At 36.5% G+C, this 18235-nt stretch overlaps 1 protein-coding gene across 2 annotated transcripts in view; it reads right to left on the bottom strand.

The window, feature by feature from the left end:
• mldr (mitochondrial ribonuclease P catalytic subunit) overlaps window positions 1-18235 on the bottom strand; it is a 112957-nt gene that overhangs the window by 18313 nt on the left and 76409 nt on the right. For both annotated transcript variants that reach the window (XM_090398952.1, XM_090398953.1), the window contains exon 5: window positions 16359-16495. In XM_090398952.1, coding sequence (XP_090255078.1) covers window positions 16359-16495 — 137 coding nt within the window. The remainder of the gene's footprint in view (window positions 1-16358; window positions 16496-18235) is intronic.

Genomic DNA, 18235 nt, shown 5'->3' with positions numbered 1-18235 from the left:
TTAGGATTCTTACCACTTGAGCATAGAGTGACCCATCTGTCTTGCACCGATAATACATCCATGATCAAAGTTGCTAAGATTGCCACATTTACCCATGTTCTTCAATTGCGATACACTGTTGGGAAGCCCCAGTGCATGCCTATTTACCATCTGCATTCGGTTTGAGTATGTTTCGCTCTGTGCAGCAGATGCCACTGTCAACTTCCCATTGCCCCTATCTCTAATGTTTTGTCCATTGAGTGTATATTGAAATAAATCCATCTTAGATGGATGGAGTTTAATAATATCTGAGATTAGAATGTACACAAGAAGGTGTCTGTTTTTCTTCAGTTATTAAAATAATCTTGTCGACTATGTCATTATGTTTATTCTCATAGAAAGGCTTAGACGTTGATTAAACATGCTTATTTAATTACTTAAGGAATTTACAACGTACAAATGATATAAATTAAAAATTAATCTTTAATCTATATTCCAATATTTCGGCAATGTCACGTTGCCATTTTCACAGGGACTAAAAATAAAGACACGTGCATGCAGGCATTACACACAGTAACTGAGGACGAAGCAGGAAGCTGTTGTTTCTCCTAAAAGTCCTGATGGTGCCCCCCTAGTGGGCTATGTATGTATTCTCGGCTGTTCGGTTGAAGGTCTTCTGATGTAAGTCTCCCAAATTTGGGGCAGTTTCATGCAACCAAATTTGTTGCCGTTTGGCATGTTTCTTAGGACTGAGGCTGATTCCATGAATAGCCTTTCAAATTAAAATTTACTACGGTGTATTACTGTGGCTTTCTTCCACCGTATTCTGTGGAAGTGTCCAGAGTATCCAGAGCATGGTCTGCAAGACCAGAGTGGCTGTACTGGTGAAAACGGATGTAGTCCTTGTGTTCAAAATTCTGATATTCGCTGTCCTGCCTGTTTGGCCAAAGTAGGACAGCTTACAGCTGCAAGGGACCTGGTATACACCAGGTAGGTCTAAGGGAGGTGGTTGGTTTTTAGTGGAGTGGATAAGGGACGCCAATTTTTTATATGGTCTGTAACAAGAGGTCAAGTTATGTTTTTTTAGGATTTTGGTAATTTTTTCCGAGGTGCCTCAGATGTAGGGAATAGTGATGGCTTTAGAATAATCCTTGTTGTGAAAGGGGGATTGTCGTTAACTGGTGTCGATATTTTTTGGATTTTTTTTGGGGGGGGGGTAGCCATTGGCTGAGAAAGTGTTGAGGATGTGGTTTAGTTCCGTGGTTAGGACATTGTCATTTGAACGGATAAGTTTAGCCCTGTTGTGTAGTGTCTTAATAACTCCATATTATTGTGAGGGGGGGGGGGGTTTGGTGAATGTATCTGCCTGTATGGGTGGGTTTTCTATAAACTGAGAAAACCAAGGTTCCATCAGGCTGGTGGGTGACTAGTGTGTCTAAGAAAGGGTGGCTGTTATTTTTCTCCTTTTCCAGGGTGAACTTGATTCTGGGGTGTTGGTTGTTTAGGGGTGTTGGTTGTTTAGGTGTGTTAGGAAGGAGAGGAGTGTATCAGAACCATGTGGCCAAATAGCGAACCCATCATCAACGTAGCAAAGCCATATGGTTGGTTTCTGTGGGGCAGAGTTTAAGGCTTTCTCTTCAAAAGTCTCCATAAAAAAGTTGGCCAAGGGTGGGGAGAGTAGTGAACCCATGGCTGTCCCCTCTATTTGTTTGAATTATTATTCTGACCATTATGTCAGTACATTGGAGTGTAAGGTTTTCTATGCTGGCTTTGAAATGGGCTGAGTTTTTTATGTGTGATGATGTGTTGCCAGTATAGTGTGTGAGCGCTTTGGCCAAATGTTTAGCTACTTTGATGCCATCCACTATGGGACGCAGGAATTAAAGAAAATCAAAGAAATAATAATCACCAAAGTGGATAAAGGTAAAGGTAATGCCACAGTAGTACTTAACCAAACGGACTACACAGGTAAGCTTAAAGCGCTATTATTAGATCGGGCTGCTTACCTCCCTATTGAGTACAATCCCACCAATTCAAAAATTAGAAAACTCCACAGGCTCCTTAAGAAGGTCATTTCTAGGCCTGTAGAAGTCACTAACAAATTAAAACCGTTTCACTCCATACTGCCCCGTATATATGGACTCCCAAAAATACATAAAGAAAATGTGCCATTACATCCCATAGCAGATGGCATTAATTCCCCCACATACAGATTAGCTAAAATAATTCTTATTATTTGACACCTCCAGGGAGTCCAAGGACTCAACAAGGGAGGGCACCTGTTCTACAATGGTGTCTCCACCATTCAATCACCAACTGACCGCAACTACACTAATGGCATCTACTGCTGATCCACTAGTATTTCCACAGACAATCACAAACATCCATGCCCACAGTGGGATTCAAACCTGCAGCCTTTTGGCTGAAGAGCAGATATGCTATCCACTCGGCCAGCTATTTCTTAAATTTAAAAAAAAAAATATTTTTTAAAAATATTTCTTATATGGGAAATGTTTCTTTTTTTTTCTTTCACATATATTCATAATGAATAACTTTATACCGAATAAAAATTTTCAAAAAGCTAAATATAATTAAAATATTAAATAATATATAAAATATTTCTTAAATTTTTTTAAAAATAAGAAATATTTTTTAAAATATTTCTTATATGGGAAATATTTCTTTTTTTTTCACATATATCTGCGATTAATTTTTCTGCGATGAACTGTCCGGACACAGTGGAAGTGTACTGGTAGAAAAGAAATAAAGCTAGCAGAAGTATTAGTAAAATACGTCAAAATAATTGGTGTTAGTGAAGACCAAAACATGATATATTTCAAAATAGTAAGTATAAGATGTTTCTTGGGCATTTGGTATAAGGAAAAGGAAAAAGTAACTACAGTATTCAACAACAAAAGATAAACTTCTTGAATTGAAATTAATTTCAAATAGAAGGATGCAAGAATTTCAAAATGGAAAATTTGAACAATGAAATTTATTTGTACCTTAGAAGGTTCTAAAGGGAAGAAGGAGAAGAATTTTTTGAGTCATTAGATTAGAAAGGACAACATTGATATAAAGAAAAATCACTACTTGTTGGAGATGTAATGAGAAGAGAAGGAAATGAATCACAGGCACACAGGATCCATAAAAAAGAGAAATATGTAGACTTAAATACTTCACAATATTGCTGAGGAATATGAAGTGCTACCCAAAAGTTCGAGGAATTTGAATAGTACCTGCAAACCAGTTATAGTACAGCCTTCAGCCACTATAAGGGGTGAGCAGTACCTTTTGTGAATCAGTATGCCAAAAGCCAGAAAGCTGAGAGGCTTCATTCTTTATTATGTGCTTTTGTAATGTCGTGTTTTAGAGTTCAACAATTTTCTTATCTAACTGAAATGGCAGATTTTATGGAGTAAAGTAGTGTTTTTCAAACTTCAGATATCTGCGTACCCCCCCTCTTAAATTTTCATTATTAACAAGTACCCCCTTATCAAATAATAAATAAAGTATATTTCATTGTAAATGTCTATTTTATTTGAATTTATATGTTCATGTAAACAAAAAAATATGATTTATTTTTAATAGAACAAAATTTGGAATAGGGTCCTCTTCATTTCTCGTCTATGAAAATCCACATTTCAAATCATTCATATCATACTTACAAAGATTTTTCATCTTCTTCCTAGTTGGTTCTCTAGAGATGTCAGATGACACACCTTTATCAATTTCATTTCATCCAAATGCAATATCAATGTTTTCTTGCTGCTTACAGCTACTTGTATTTGCTATATTGCTCTCTTTTGTGGGTTTTATAAATCCAATCTTTAACCAATGATACATACTTAAGAATTTGAAAGCTAAAAAAATTACCGTATTTACTCGAATATAACTCGCACTTTTTTCCCAAAATTAAAGCTAAAAAATCGTGGTGCGAGATATATGCAGGGATTTTCAGAAACTAAAGTTTTCAGAAAAAACTTTAAAATAGTATGACTTACCAAGAAGCTCCTACTCGCTATTGCTACTTTAGGCATCGAGAACAGTTCCCTTGTGTGCAACGTCAAAGTCACCTACCAAATAGCTTCATCTTCTTTCCCATTATTTCAAGCAAAAATTACCAGTAATTTACAAGACTTGATATATGTAGAGCAGCTATGAAGAAGTGCATATGATTGGTGTGGTATTAACAAAAGATCGTGCAAAAAAAAGACAAATTAGTGTTTCAACAGTTGAGTTGAAATGCTAATTCTCTTCAACCGAATTCCATAATATCTGAAACACATTCACTATATGTTTCTTAGTTTCAACATGTTCATGACGGGGGTATCGTCAAGCAAACCATATGTTGCACTGGCAGCATATGGTTTAGCTTGAGTATATTGATTCATTAGTTAGTGCTGTTTTTTTAGCCCAGTTGTCTCTAATTGCACTATTTGTGAGAAATATAATGATTCCATGCATTAATGACACATAGCTGAAATTTGCCAAGTACCCCCCAGGGGTACGTGTACCACACTTTGAGAAACACTGGAGTAAAGAATCTACACCAAATTTTGTTTCAACCTAAAAAACTGCTGCAGAAACTCACTAAATGCTTAAGGAAGTGTTTGGTGTTAATACTGTGAGCCAAAGCAAAACTTTTTTTGTGGTACAAATGCTTCAAGGACAGAGAGATGTCTGTTGATGAGCATTGTGGACTGACAATAATTGCAACACCAGACAACAATCACAAAAGTGCAAGAGTTTCCTTGCAGATCATAGGCAAACTATTCACGATGTTTGTGAGATCATAGGGCTGTTGTATTGGACAATTTAATGCATTTTGTCAGATGTTTTGAACATGAGATGCACTGCTGCAAAATTTCTGTAAAAATCCTGCCCCCCCCCCCATTCACCTGCCCTTTCCCCCTGTGACTTTTTTTTTTCCTGTTTCCCAAGATGAAATTCCAGCTGAAAGGGTGTTGTTTTGACAGGATTAGGGAGATCCAGACAGAGGTGCTCAACACAGTCACATCTGAGGGCTTCCTCCATGGATGCATTTGATATGATATATTGGAATCAGAGAAAAAAAGCTGGAATTGCTGTATACATATCCAAGAGGACTATTTCAAAGGAAATTATGTGTTAATTAAGTAAGTGAAATAAAGTGGAAACTGAGTGTTAGGATAAATAATTTTTTTATGGTTCAAATTTCCCAAATTTTTGGGTGGCAGTACCTTATAAGTAAAGGAGTTTGAAAAGAAAAACCCAAACTTTAGAAAATGAGAAGCAAAATCTGAAGAAAATTTGACTGACTCAGGTGGTGGCATGATGAGGTTGTATACAAAAATTTAAACAATAATAGTTTCATCATGGAGGACACAGAATGTTAAAGATACATTCCATGAAAAGAAGAAGACAGTGCATAGAATACAGTTAAGTTAATATTATTTTTAGCTTCATATTAACAATTTCTTCTGCAATAAATCTGTTGTCAGATATCCCATACTATTCAGATCTAACACTTTGGTCTTGCAGGGCACTATTAACTACATCAATCTGTCTAGATCCTGGATTCCTACTGGGTATTTTCTAGTTATCTCCCTCTTTTTTTTTTTTTTTTTCTATAACCCTTCCTCCTCCCTTCTGTTTAAGTGCCCATACATTAACTCTACTCACACATTCTTGAATGCTAACAGTGTCATGTTCTTTTCTATTTTTTAATTTCCATATGATTTTGTCATCTATTCATAATCTTAATTTTTCTCAGAACTCAATGAAATATTTTATTTCTAACCCATCTGTCAGATCCATAAGTTAAAATTAGTTCAAACACCATCAGGTATACTGCTAGTTTAGCATTTTAGCTAATTTCTCTCACCCTATAAATTTATTTAACTGGTACCTCATCACCAAGTTTTGATTATCCTATTATGTACCTATGTCTAATTTACTTTGCCATATGCATTAAAATATACCTAAATAGCAGAAATATTTTACTCATTCTATAGGTTTTCCCTTGAGAATGTAGTTGATGTTTTCCATGTTCCTATTTTTTTTACCATAGTTTTGACAGTCTTTTTGCAGCATGGTTGGCTCTATGAATCATAATACCTGACTCCCCTCTGCTCAAATAGGTCGTAGATTCAAATCTTGCATGTATGCATGTGAAAGTGTTTAAATGGTAGATGATTTTCATCGCCCATAATGAGCCTCGTTGTGCTTATTAATGGCTTGAAAATGTTCTGTATTTGGTTTCTAGAGCAGGGTCTTCAGATTCTTCTTCTTCTTGAGTATTCTGCAATTGAGCAGGTTCTTCTTTTAGTAGCAGAAACTTTCCTTCCACTCTCTTCTGTTCTGAGCCTTCTCTTTCAAGGTTGTGTACCTGTCTCCATTGAGCATGTCATCTAGCATTGTTTTCCTTACTCTTCCTCTGGGTTTTTTTCCATCTATTTTTCCTTCGATGGCATCTCTAATGATTCCATTCCCTCTCAGAATATGTCCAATCCAGTTTCCCTTGCTTCTTTTTATCCTTCTTAACAGACTTATTTCTTCTACTCTTTTTAAGACCTCTTGATTAGTTATTTTATCTGTCCATTTGATTTTTTCCATCCTTCTCCAAATCCACATCTCAGAGCTTTCCAAAATCTTAATTTCTTCAATGTCCAAGTTTCAGATGCATAGAGGGCAACACTCCACACATAACATTTTATTAGTCTTTTCTTTAGGTTTCTATCCATTTTACTTCTGAATAAATTCCATTTTCTATTAAAGGCATCTCTTCCCATTTTTTATTTATGTAAACAACAATAAATAAATAAATACATTATCTCGCCCATAATGCTAATATACTACAGGTTTGCAACCTTTCAAGTGACGTGGGAGTCAGAAAATGATGAATAACAGCGATGAGAGTGTGGTTTTACATGTGATTTTCCATCTTCCTATACTACATCTTCATTTCTAATTGGTGATTTATAATTTAAATATAGGCTATATACTGCTCTATATATAATGTCCACTTTTCACCATATAATTGTAGCATTTTTAACAGCTTTTCTGTCAGCACTTTATATGGATTTTCCAGATCTACAATAATACATATCCTTGTTATATTCCTATAATTTCTTGACTATTTGTCTTAAAGTAAAAATCAAATCCTGACAATCCCAGTGAGCTTGAACTCAGCTTGTTCTTCCAAGATTTTTTCTTAGCCTCTTTTCTAGTCTGAGGTAAATCTTTTCTAAATTACCCTTTAATTCATTGTAAGAATTAAAGAGAAATTTCCCTATCACCTACACCAGCTGCCATTTCATATTTCAGGTTTCAGATGACTTTTCTACCTAAGTATTGGTATGTACTCCTGAATGCATTCCTATTGAATAATTTCTTCCACCATTCTGTCACTGGCTTAACTCATTTAATAGCCTTCAGAATATTTTGCCACCTTCGTGATATTTATATTCTGTATTCTTAATGGCATCTCCCATGACTTTTATTTAGCTATATTTACACTTTGCTTAGCATTCTTCCATTTTCTCTGCTATTCTTTTAAGAGCACACTATGAGTTTTTGCAGGGAACTTCTCAAAATTGAATTTTTTTTGACTTCCACAACTAGAAAAGGTAGTAAATTTATCTTACATTTATTTCTGTTGGTAAGATAAGGATGTTTCATTTTCTATTTTTAATCTTTTTTAAAATATTTTTATTTATTCATTTACATAAACTAAAAATTCTACTCCAGAGAGCAAATATGGAACTTTTTTCAAGCCACTTCAGGTCTCAATATGGTCTCACACTGGGCAAAGAAATTCACTGTCTGCCTAAAAACAATCACAAGCATCCATGCCCATGGTTGTATTTGAACCTGCAGCTTGCTGACAGAAAGCAGGTATGCTAATCATTCTACCAAGGGAAAAAAGTTTGAAACAGGTTACTTTCTGTTTCAAATTTGTGTATTATCTTGTATCCCGAACCAGTTTGAAGATATCACTATTGACAATAAGAGTTAAGAATTTTTTTTTATTTTTGTGTGTGCTCTCCATGCATCTCTACTCACTGCATGTCTCCACTGTTTCCTTTCATCCAACAGTGAACTAAAAATGAAAATGAAAGATAAACAATGACAGTAATACTGCAATCAAATAAATTTCCCTTGAAAACTGATCCCATCACGCAAATCAAACCAAGCACAATATTCAAAATATACAAAAATCCCTCCAAACAAAATCACTTTCACATCCCCTTTACAAATATCCTTGGCATAAACTCCAACAGAGCATTCATGACCATTTATCCAGACCAGAAACTCAAATTGCAACTACAGCAACACGAGTCTACCATCAATGCCCAAATTATACATTTCATGATTCATTATACTACAAGGGTGGCACCACCTATGGTGCCTTTGTGTGATCCAACATTCCTTGCCAGAGAAAATAACCAAATTTAGAATCCCCTGCTGGTCTGGCTCAGGTTTCCTTGCCACATTCAGTAACATTTATCTGCTGTATTTACTTCTCCATAAATTCCAAAACCGCTCTGACCTCTTTACCTTCCTATCTATGAAGATCCACCTTCTGTACTCCAGCTATCCAAATAGTGGAGTCAGTGGTGACCCAGGTGACCTTGACATCCACAACTCCACTGAATCCCCTTTTCCAACAACACTGTTCAAGCTGGACATGATGCAGTAGGATAGTAGTTTCTGCTATAAACAATGAACTAATGCAAATCATACACCTCCCTACTTACCTAAATTCTTGATAACCCTTTCCACTTTACCACTACCCTTAATCTTTTTTTTTTAATTGGTTCTCCTTCCAGATAAACTACAGAGGTCACCTCTCCTCTCAGAAATTCAGCTCATAATCCTGTGCAAGTTTCGACTTATAAAGAGCACTTCCATCCAACCACACCCAATCGTGTGTCCTTTGGCACTACAAAGGTAACAAATGGGATGACCTCGGGTACTATTACTTTTCCTTTCCATGGCATGACTATCGCATCTGTAATTTTTGACCCAGATGAATGCACACAGAAACCTCAATGGTGAAGGGCTTCACTCCCCCACCACCCATTCTGGTCAACTCCAAGCCCTGGTTCACAGAAGATGTATGAAAGCAGCTGCAGGAAAAAAAAAAAAAAAAAAAAGTCAGCTTGTTGCAACAGGTTTGTAACAGCTTCATATTCAGCCTATGCCGAAGCACACAATAAATGTAAAGCAACCATCAGCAAATCCAACTTCATAAGGACCAACAGAAAACTTGCCTCCTGTCCAAATGGAAGCTATGTCTTCTGGTCTCTTGCAAAGGTCACTGGATGCAAATTCTGCTCATCTGCACTTCCACCTTTACCTCTCATCCAGATGGCATCACTGTTACAGCACTAAAAGATAAAGTAGACTTCCTGGCATCACTCTTTTCCTTTATTCCTGCATACATTAAGAGAAACTGCCTCCTACTATGCCAGTAACCGAGCACCATATGCCTCTTGTGATTTTTCACAAAAAGACATAAAAAGAATACTAAACAATCTGGACATGAAAAAGTCTTATGGTCCCAATGGCATTTCTTCAGTTGTACTCAAATGTTGCGCTCCAGAGCTAACACCTGCCCTCTATCATCTCTTCAATCTATACTCACTTATCTCAACACATGGAAGCTTGTACTACTGAAGGTAAAACAAAAATCACCAGAAGGATCAGCTCCTCTCTTTTTAGACTAACATTTACCTCTAGCTTATCCTCACACAAACACATCAGTAAGTTCTTCAGCTTCTAAAAATCTACACATTATTTTCCTCTCAAGGTTTTACTTTAACCCATCCAGCTACTAACCCTATACAAATTCTAAAGCCACCCATCTTTAGAATACTGTTCACACATTTGTGTGGTAGTATGTCTAAAAGTTACCTTAAAGTTCTTGATGCTATCTAAAGGAGAGCAATTCATAGATGACCCTTCCCTCACAGGTTGACTTCAACCTCTATTTCCTAGCTGCACTGTTTTCTCCACAAGAATGGAGAAGTTATCAACAGTCAACTTTGACACTATCTAGAAGCTTGTCAGTTAAATAGCAACCATCAGTATGGATTCCATCAATCTAGATCCATGACTGATCTCTTAGCCTATATCATCCATCACTGAACATGTGCCAGAAAGGTTTGGAGAAACATGCAGTGTCACCCTTGACATTTCCAGTTTTTTTTTAAATTGTGTTTGGCATCAGGGCCTGCTAAACAAACTGCCTTCCTATGGTCTACCTGCTATCCTCTGTAATAGGACAGTCAGCTTTTTCTCTGATCACTCACTGTGAATAATGGCAGATGGCACAACCTCTCTCTTCCAGCTTTGCCACCAATGCAGGAATGGCTTAGGGTTCTATTCTATCATCTATCTTCCTTACATAAATGACCTACTCTCAAATCTCCACTAATCCTATCTACAGTTGTTTTGCTTATGACAGCACACGCTCTCCATCCATTTTTTCTATTCTTTCAACAAACCATGCAGTTCTCAGCCATCCTAAGCTTCAAGATCATCTGCAACAATTTAGTTATTTTATTCGTATGGGGTTCCTCCCCCCCCATTCCTCCACTGTCCCTTAAGATTGGTTGAGCCCTCCTAATGAGGGATTAAGTACGTATTTTATGATTGTAGATCCGTGTGTGTATGTGTGTTCACAGACGAAAAACCCAAGTTTCCAGATGGGGAAAACCCTCTACCTCCTTATGAGAGCAGCTAACTCACCTTTAGTCAAAAGAGACCAGATAAAGATTTCTCACATCATGGACGAGAATCAAACTCAGGTCTTTCTGACCAAAGAGCTTTGTGTATACTGACTGAGCTATGGAGGCTCACCTGCAACAATGCCTTCAACTCAGACCTCCATACCATCCTTCAGTGAGGCAAGGACAATCTGGTCACCCTGCCACCAAAATATAGTCCAGCCTTTTCTCTTGCAAAAAGGATCTCACAGCTTAGCCTTCTTTTACCCAGTAGTATATAAATCACCAGACAGGATCAGCTCTCTGTTCTTGGACTAACATTTACCTCTAGCCAGTGGTGAGCTATAAAGAGCTCGCACGAGCCATTTGTTACAATTTTCTCAAATTTGCGAGCCCTTGTTCTTCTTGTTTACTTTTTTTATTTAAAAAAAAAAAAAAAACTACCCAATTTTTTGAAATATGTTAAGTGACAAACTCATATGGTAACCTGACAAAAATTAGTCTATCCGGCAGTGTATAGATTATTTGGAATTATTGTTTCAACTCCTCCATAACGAATGCACCCAAGTTTGAAAATAAAATAAGTGCATGTGCTATCTTTACCCTTCTCCCTTCTGGTAGCCAATCATATGGTAAAACTAGTAGCCAATCAACTGTTCATAAAACTGTCATCAATGGGTTGTTCCACTGGACATTAGTTCTGTGTTTGTCAGTACACTGATGTATAACAATTGTTTGTGTTTAAAATTTAAAAATAATAATAAATTTAAAAACTATATATTCAGCAAATTTTATTTTCATAATTGTAAAAGTATTTTTACCTGTGAAACATGAAAAGAGACAGTCAAATTTATTAAATTTTTTTGGGAAAGAAAAAATAATGAAAAGTGATTCTGCTGATTCTACTGCAGTTGAAAATGATGTTGAAGATGAAGTTGAAGATAATACGCATATTGATTCAATGAATATGCAACAAGTTGGAGGAGAAAAAGAAAATTATTTACCTGACTGATGGAACGAGAAGCAAGCATCATTTCGAAACACAGTATAAGTGGATAGAAGTTAAAAATGGTAAATCAGGATGTTGTGTTTGCTCAAAATATAAAACCTTAGGTGTTCAAAGAGAAAAAAAGTTGTCACCTATCAAAGGAATGGGTAGAAATGAAAGTTTTTGTGTGAAATATGGCTTTTTTTTCTGCTCGACAATGCGAGCCCTTTGTTAAAATTTTCATAGCTCACCACTGCCTCTAGCTTCTCCTCGCATAAACACATCAATAAGCTCTTCAGCTACTAAAAAACTAGGCATTATTTTTCCTTTAAGGTTTTACTTTAACCCATCCAGCTACTAAGCCTATACAAATCCTAAAGCCACCCCATCTTTAGAATACTGTTCACACATTTGTGGTGGTGTGTCTAAAAGTTACCTTAAAGCTCTTGATGCTGTCCAAAGGAGAGCATTTCATTGATGACCCTTCCCTCACAGGTTGACTTCAACCTCTAGCTGTGCTGTTTCAGTTCTGTGTCTTTTCTACAGGTACCTCCATGGTTAATGTTCCGGTGAACTGGCCAACACCCACTTTTCCAATGTCTATTGGGCTTGTTAAAACAAGAGCAGCAACTGTCCAATATCCCCCTTTTTAGTACAACTAGTAACTCATCAAGCCGAATTCTCTTTTGCATTTATTCCATCTACCTCTGTTCTTTCGAACAGCACTCCTCGTTATGTGTTTCCCAACAACTTCAACCTTCAGCTCTTCAACCCTTGAGCCTGTACACCCCTTGAGGGTACATGGCAGGAATTTGATGATGATGATGGTTTCTTTGCTGATTTTTTTACCAAATTTATTACAGCAGTTATTCAATTTAGTTAGGGAATCCTGCAAACTTGTACCGGATTTATTTAGGAGCATACCATCATCTGCATTAAGTAAAGAGCTGAGATCAATAATTACCAATTTTGCTATCAGGTTAATGTCACTTTCCTTCATAATGTGATCCACATAAAAGATGATGAATAACAGTGGAGATAATGAGCACCCTTGTCTCAAACCTGATTCAACATCAAACTATCTTTCTATACCTCCTTCAGTTCTCATTGTGAACTTAAAACTTCAGTACAGACTACGTAATGCTTGTTATAATGTCCAATTTACATCATATAACTGCAGCATTTTGAAGAGCTTTTCTCCTGGCACCTTATAATATGCCTGTTCCAGACCTATTCATTAAAAGAACATGCAAATATATTTTGTTAGTGCACACAGGCACTAACAAAAAGCAAATGAGGAAGGCAAGAAACTAATATTGTTCTTAAAGTCCTAATGGTGCCCCCTAGCAGGCTAATTGGGTTGTCTTGGCCTTTGGGCTGAAGTTCTCATGATGTAAGTCTTCCAAATTTGGGGTAGTCTCATGCACCCAAATTTGTTGAGGTTTGGAACGTTTTTTAGAGCTGCTGATGATTCCATGAATAATCTTTCATACTTGAACTTGCTGCGGTTATTATTTTAGTTTTCTTTGAACGAATTCTATGGTGGGTATCTATGGCATGGTCTGCAAGCCCAGAGTGGCTGTACTGGTGAAACCAGATGTAGTCTTTGTGTTCTGAAATCCTGACATTCGCTGTCCTGCCTGTATGGCCAAAGTAGGACAATTTACAGCTGCAAGGGACCTGGTATACACCAGGTAGGTCTAGGGGAAGTGGTTGGTCTTTGATAGAGCGGATAAGGGATGCCAACTTTTTATATGGCCTATAACAAGAAGTTAGGTCATATTTTTTGAGGATAGGCTAAGAAAGTGTTAAGGATGTGGTTTAGTTCAGTGGTTAGGACATCGTCATCTGAGCAGATTAATTTTGCCCTGTCATATAGTGTTTTAATAACCCCATATTGTTGTGAGGGGGGAGGAGGAGAATTGCTGGTGAATGTATCTGCCTGTATGGGTGGGTTTTCTATAAACTGAGAAAACCAAGGTTCCATCAGGCTGGTCAGTGATTAGAGTGTCGATGAAGGGGGGGGGGGTTGTTTTCCTCTTTTTCCAAGGTGAACTGGACCCTGGGGTGTTGGTTGTTTAAGTGTATTAGGAAGGAGTGAAGTGTATCTGAGCCATGTGACCAAATAGCAAACACATCAACCACATACCGAAGCCAAATAGTGGGTTTATGTGGGGCAGAGTTTAAGGTCTCCATAAAGAAGTTGGCCAAGGGTGGGGAAAGTGGTGAACCCATGGATGTCCCCTCTATCTGTTTGTAGAATTTTCCTTGCCAAACGAAATAGCCTGAGTTCATTGTGAACTGAAATGGGGCTGAGATATCGGGTGGAAATTTGGCTTGGATGAGCTCAAGGGTTTCTTTGAGTGGGACATTTGTGAATAGGGAGGAGACATCAAAACTGACCATTATGTCAGTGTGTTGAAGTGAGACATTTTCTATACTTTTTCTATGCGGAGAAGGGGAGATATGATTGAGACATTCAAATTACTGAAGGGTTTCTATAAAATTAATTCAGAAGATATTTTTGAGAACAGGGCTGGTTGTGGGAGGACTAGGGGACATCCATGGAAACTGGGCAAAAGTGTGGTTAGTAAAGGTGTTAGAGCTGGGTTCTTTACTTTTAGAGTAGTGAATGAGTGGAATGCGCTCCCTGAGTCTGTGGTGGATGCTGTGACAGTGAATGAGTTTAAGGCGAGGTATGATAGATACTGTATGAATGTCAAATAGTTGTGATGAATATGATTTGGGGCCTCCCTCGATGAGTCTAATGACTCCCTGGAGTTGCCCGTAATAATAGTAATAGTAATACTGGCTTTGAAGTAGGCTGAGTTTTTTATGTGTGATGGTGTGCTGCCAGTATAGTGTGCAAGCACTTTGGCTAAATGTTTGACTAATTTATATGTGAGGGAATCAATACCATCCACTATGGGACGTAATGGCACATTTTGTTTATGTATTTTTGGAAGTCCATATAATCGGGGGGGGGGGGGGGGGGGGGGTGTCTAGAGTTAAAAGGTTCTAGTTTGTTAGTAACCTCCACAGGTGGAGAGTTCTAATCTGAGAGCTGGTAGGATTATATTCAATAGGGAGGTAGGTAGTACAGTCTAATAATAAAGCATTAAGCTTATCTGTGTAGTCCTTTTGGTTGAGAACCACTGTGGCATTTCCCTTTTCTGCTTTGGTGATTACCATTTTTTTTTGTTTTTCTTCATTTCTAGTAGAGCTGCATATTCGTCTTTGGATAAGTTAGTTTTTGGAGGTCTTGCTTTGGTGAAAACATCGGCTACATCCAGTCTGACGTTGTTGGTGATATGGTTAAGAAGGTTGCGAATTCCACGCTCTATTTGGATCATTATTTCCTCAGCAGGTATTCTTTTAGGAGCTAGGGTGAAATTGTGGCCACGTGAAAGTGCGGTGAGCTCTAAAAAACATTCCAAACCTCAACAAATTTGGGTGCATGAGACTATCCCCAAATCTGGGAGACTTACATCATGAGAACTTCAGCCCAACAGCCAAGACAACCCAATTAGCCCGCTAGGGGGCACCATTAGGACTTCAGGAACAATATTAGTTTCTTGCCTTCTTCCTCATTTGCTTTTGTTAGTGCCTGCGTGCACATACCATATTTGTATGTTCCTGAAGATGGCAACATCACGTTGCCGATATATTGAAGGTATTCATTAAAGTTTCCTTTAATTAATATCCGTTTTATGCATTGTAAGTTTCCTTAAGTTAATTACCAGTTATGTATGACCAACATATAAGCCTTGCTACAAGAATTATTCTCCATACTGTTGCTTATGGCAACAACAGAAAGAATTTGACTTTCAGCATTTAAAGCAGACCAGAACATTCTGGATCAGCAAGTGTTCCAGTAATTTGTGAAAGCATTAGCCTCTTATGTTAAGAGGCCAATAGTAGATAACAGTTGTATCAACTCTTTCATCCACTAGATTGAAGAATATTATACTTGACAAATTATATTCTTTATGTTCCTTTCTACAGGTATAAAGGGTTTGTGTCTGAACTATTTTCATGGCTATTTACTTGCATAATGAGAGTAGCTGACTTCATTATTATATTATGGTTTTGATAAGTGAGGTTTCATTAGATCAGAGTTTCCCAAATTTTTAGTACCTACATATCCCCCCCCACCCCACCCCCAGGTAAAAGCAATCTGGGAGAGAGAATATTTCATTCAAACATGAAAAATTATAAAGGTATTTATTTTTTAACGTTTGCAATATAATTACAAACATATGAAACTTTTTATTAAAAGGAAAAAAAAAATGGTGAAATTTCAATTTTCAATAACATAACCCTGCTGACCATATCTGCACACAAACGTGCAGATATGGTTATAATCGAAACTTATTACCAATATTTTACTGATGCCTCCAATGTCTCTATAGCATATTCTGAATAGAGATGTCCTAAAATATCAAACATAGAATCAAAAACATGGCAGCAGTAAATGTGATTTAGGTAAGGCATTAATATTAGTAAAAAATTCTATTTTTTTAAATCCTAATTTGTGAATACTGTTTAAATCTTTGTTAGAATAATTTATAGTTTTAAATTTAAAAATATTATTAAAGCCATGTAAATGATTTAAAATGCTGAACAATTAAACTAAATATAATATTCAGAAAATCCTAAATCTAGAAATTACTCACATATTATCGACATAGAAAAACAGAGAATTACTGGTTATTTTATTCATGTATTTTTCTGACCACCACTGCATATGTTTCCTGCCAAGTACTACTACCTTCTTTCCTTGTTTAACAAAATCAAGTACAGCAGTAAGAAGCTATAAAAATTGCATAAATTGTCATATTTTGATAGTATATATTAGTATAATATTTCAAATAAAACCATTCAAATAATTAAAAACAAATGCTTCATTTAAAATCTGATGATTCGATGCAGCTTTTAATGCAAAATGATCCTATTCTACTTAAAAAAAATAATTGATTTTTCACAAGTCAATCTCATATTTATATTTTACACCAAAACTACAACTTGATGACTGCTAGCTTTCTGCAATTAAACAATTTGTTACTCCTGAAAAACTAAAGCAACACCACTGTATTCACAGATACAAATGCGAGCAAACACCACAAGCTGCACATACAGTCAATTCTCAATGTGCAGAGAATTCATCAAGGCTATAGGAATAGTTGATATAGTGGATGGTATTGTCATAGTGAACTTTCTTGAGAACAGCACTGTACCAGTGGGATTAAGGTCAAGGCTTATTATGTTTGTTTGGTCATGTTATAGTTTGCTATGATGAATGAACCTGTTTTAATTATTTATTATTATGTTGGAGGTTTAATGGATTTTTTTTTTTTAAATTCTATTTTAATTCTTTTTGAGTGTTGTAAAAAATCCATTAAAACATAATATCTTAACAGCACTTAAGCCTGTACTCAAGAACCAGTTTTAACAGTGTTTTCTATGGCAAAACCAACTAGAGTAGTTTTAGGAGACAAGCTTTTTTGGTATGTTTTTTTTTCAGTCCTTTATTTTGCTTTGTAATTTACACAAAATACTGCTCCAAACGTTTAATTCCGATTAATTGTTAATTCAAAACTGTATGATATTCACCTTTAGGCTTGAAGGAATTCATTCTTAAGCTTAATGGCAAATTACCACAGATACTTGGAGTTCTGCAAATCACTGCCATGGCTCTTGATCCATAAGGTAAAATTGGTCTGTTTTATATACTGACAGTTTAGTGTTTTATCTAATTTCACTCTTATTCCATGTACATTTATTCAACTGATTCCCAACTATACTAGCTTGGCTTATTCTATTTCCACATTTTACCATCTTCACTAAAAACGTTTGCTCTAATAGGTGCTCAGTAGAGCACCTATAGAGCAAAAAGTTGAAGTAATCATTGTTCCTGCCTATTTTCACAATTTTGGTCTTTTTATTGCTAAATTTATTACAAATGTTGATAATAACTTTAACTTCAATTTAGTTAAAGAAGTGGATTTGTTAAGGAGCATACATCATCTGCATAAAGCAAAGAGTGCTAAGTTTGATATCTCTGATTCTGATATCAGGTTTAATGCCACTTTCTTTCATAATGTTATTTATTTATTTATTTAGCATATGGCTCACACATGAAAAGTTACATCACATTAATCCTTAATATATATGAACAGAATAATAGACATAATACAGTCAAAAAAGAGAAACTCGAGAATAGGCTACAACTGTATGTCTAGGTTGATTATTCAGTCAACTGCACTTGGTGTAGCATGGATGAAGTCCGACAAGTTTCCACTGTATGCACGTGGCACATTCTGCTGTAATATGATTAATTGTCTGGCAGGGTAATCCATAGTCGCACTTGGGTGAGGCAATCATGCCCCATTTCTAAAGGTGATCTGCACATCTGCCAATCTGGACCACCAATCAAAGCATCTCTGCTGCACAGTCATCAAACCATCAAAACCCAAGCCATAAAAATCAGGAAAGGGCTCAGCCTTCCACCAAGACCTATGCTGAAGCAGCCCGCCCAAAGGACACAATACAA

This window comes from Typopeltis vanoorti, chromosome 10, assembly GCF_054136105.1.
Source record: "Typopeltis vanoorti isolate ZY-2024b chromosome 10, IOZ_Tvanoo_1.0, whole genome shotgun sequence".
Taxonomy (NCBI): Eukaryota; Metazoa; Arthropoda; class Arachnida; order Uropygi; family Thelyphonidae; genus Typopeltis; species Typopeltis vanoorti.
The sequence above is the reverse complement of the archived record's forward strand: the minus strand, read 5'-3'. Positions and strand labels throughout refer to the sequence as shown.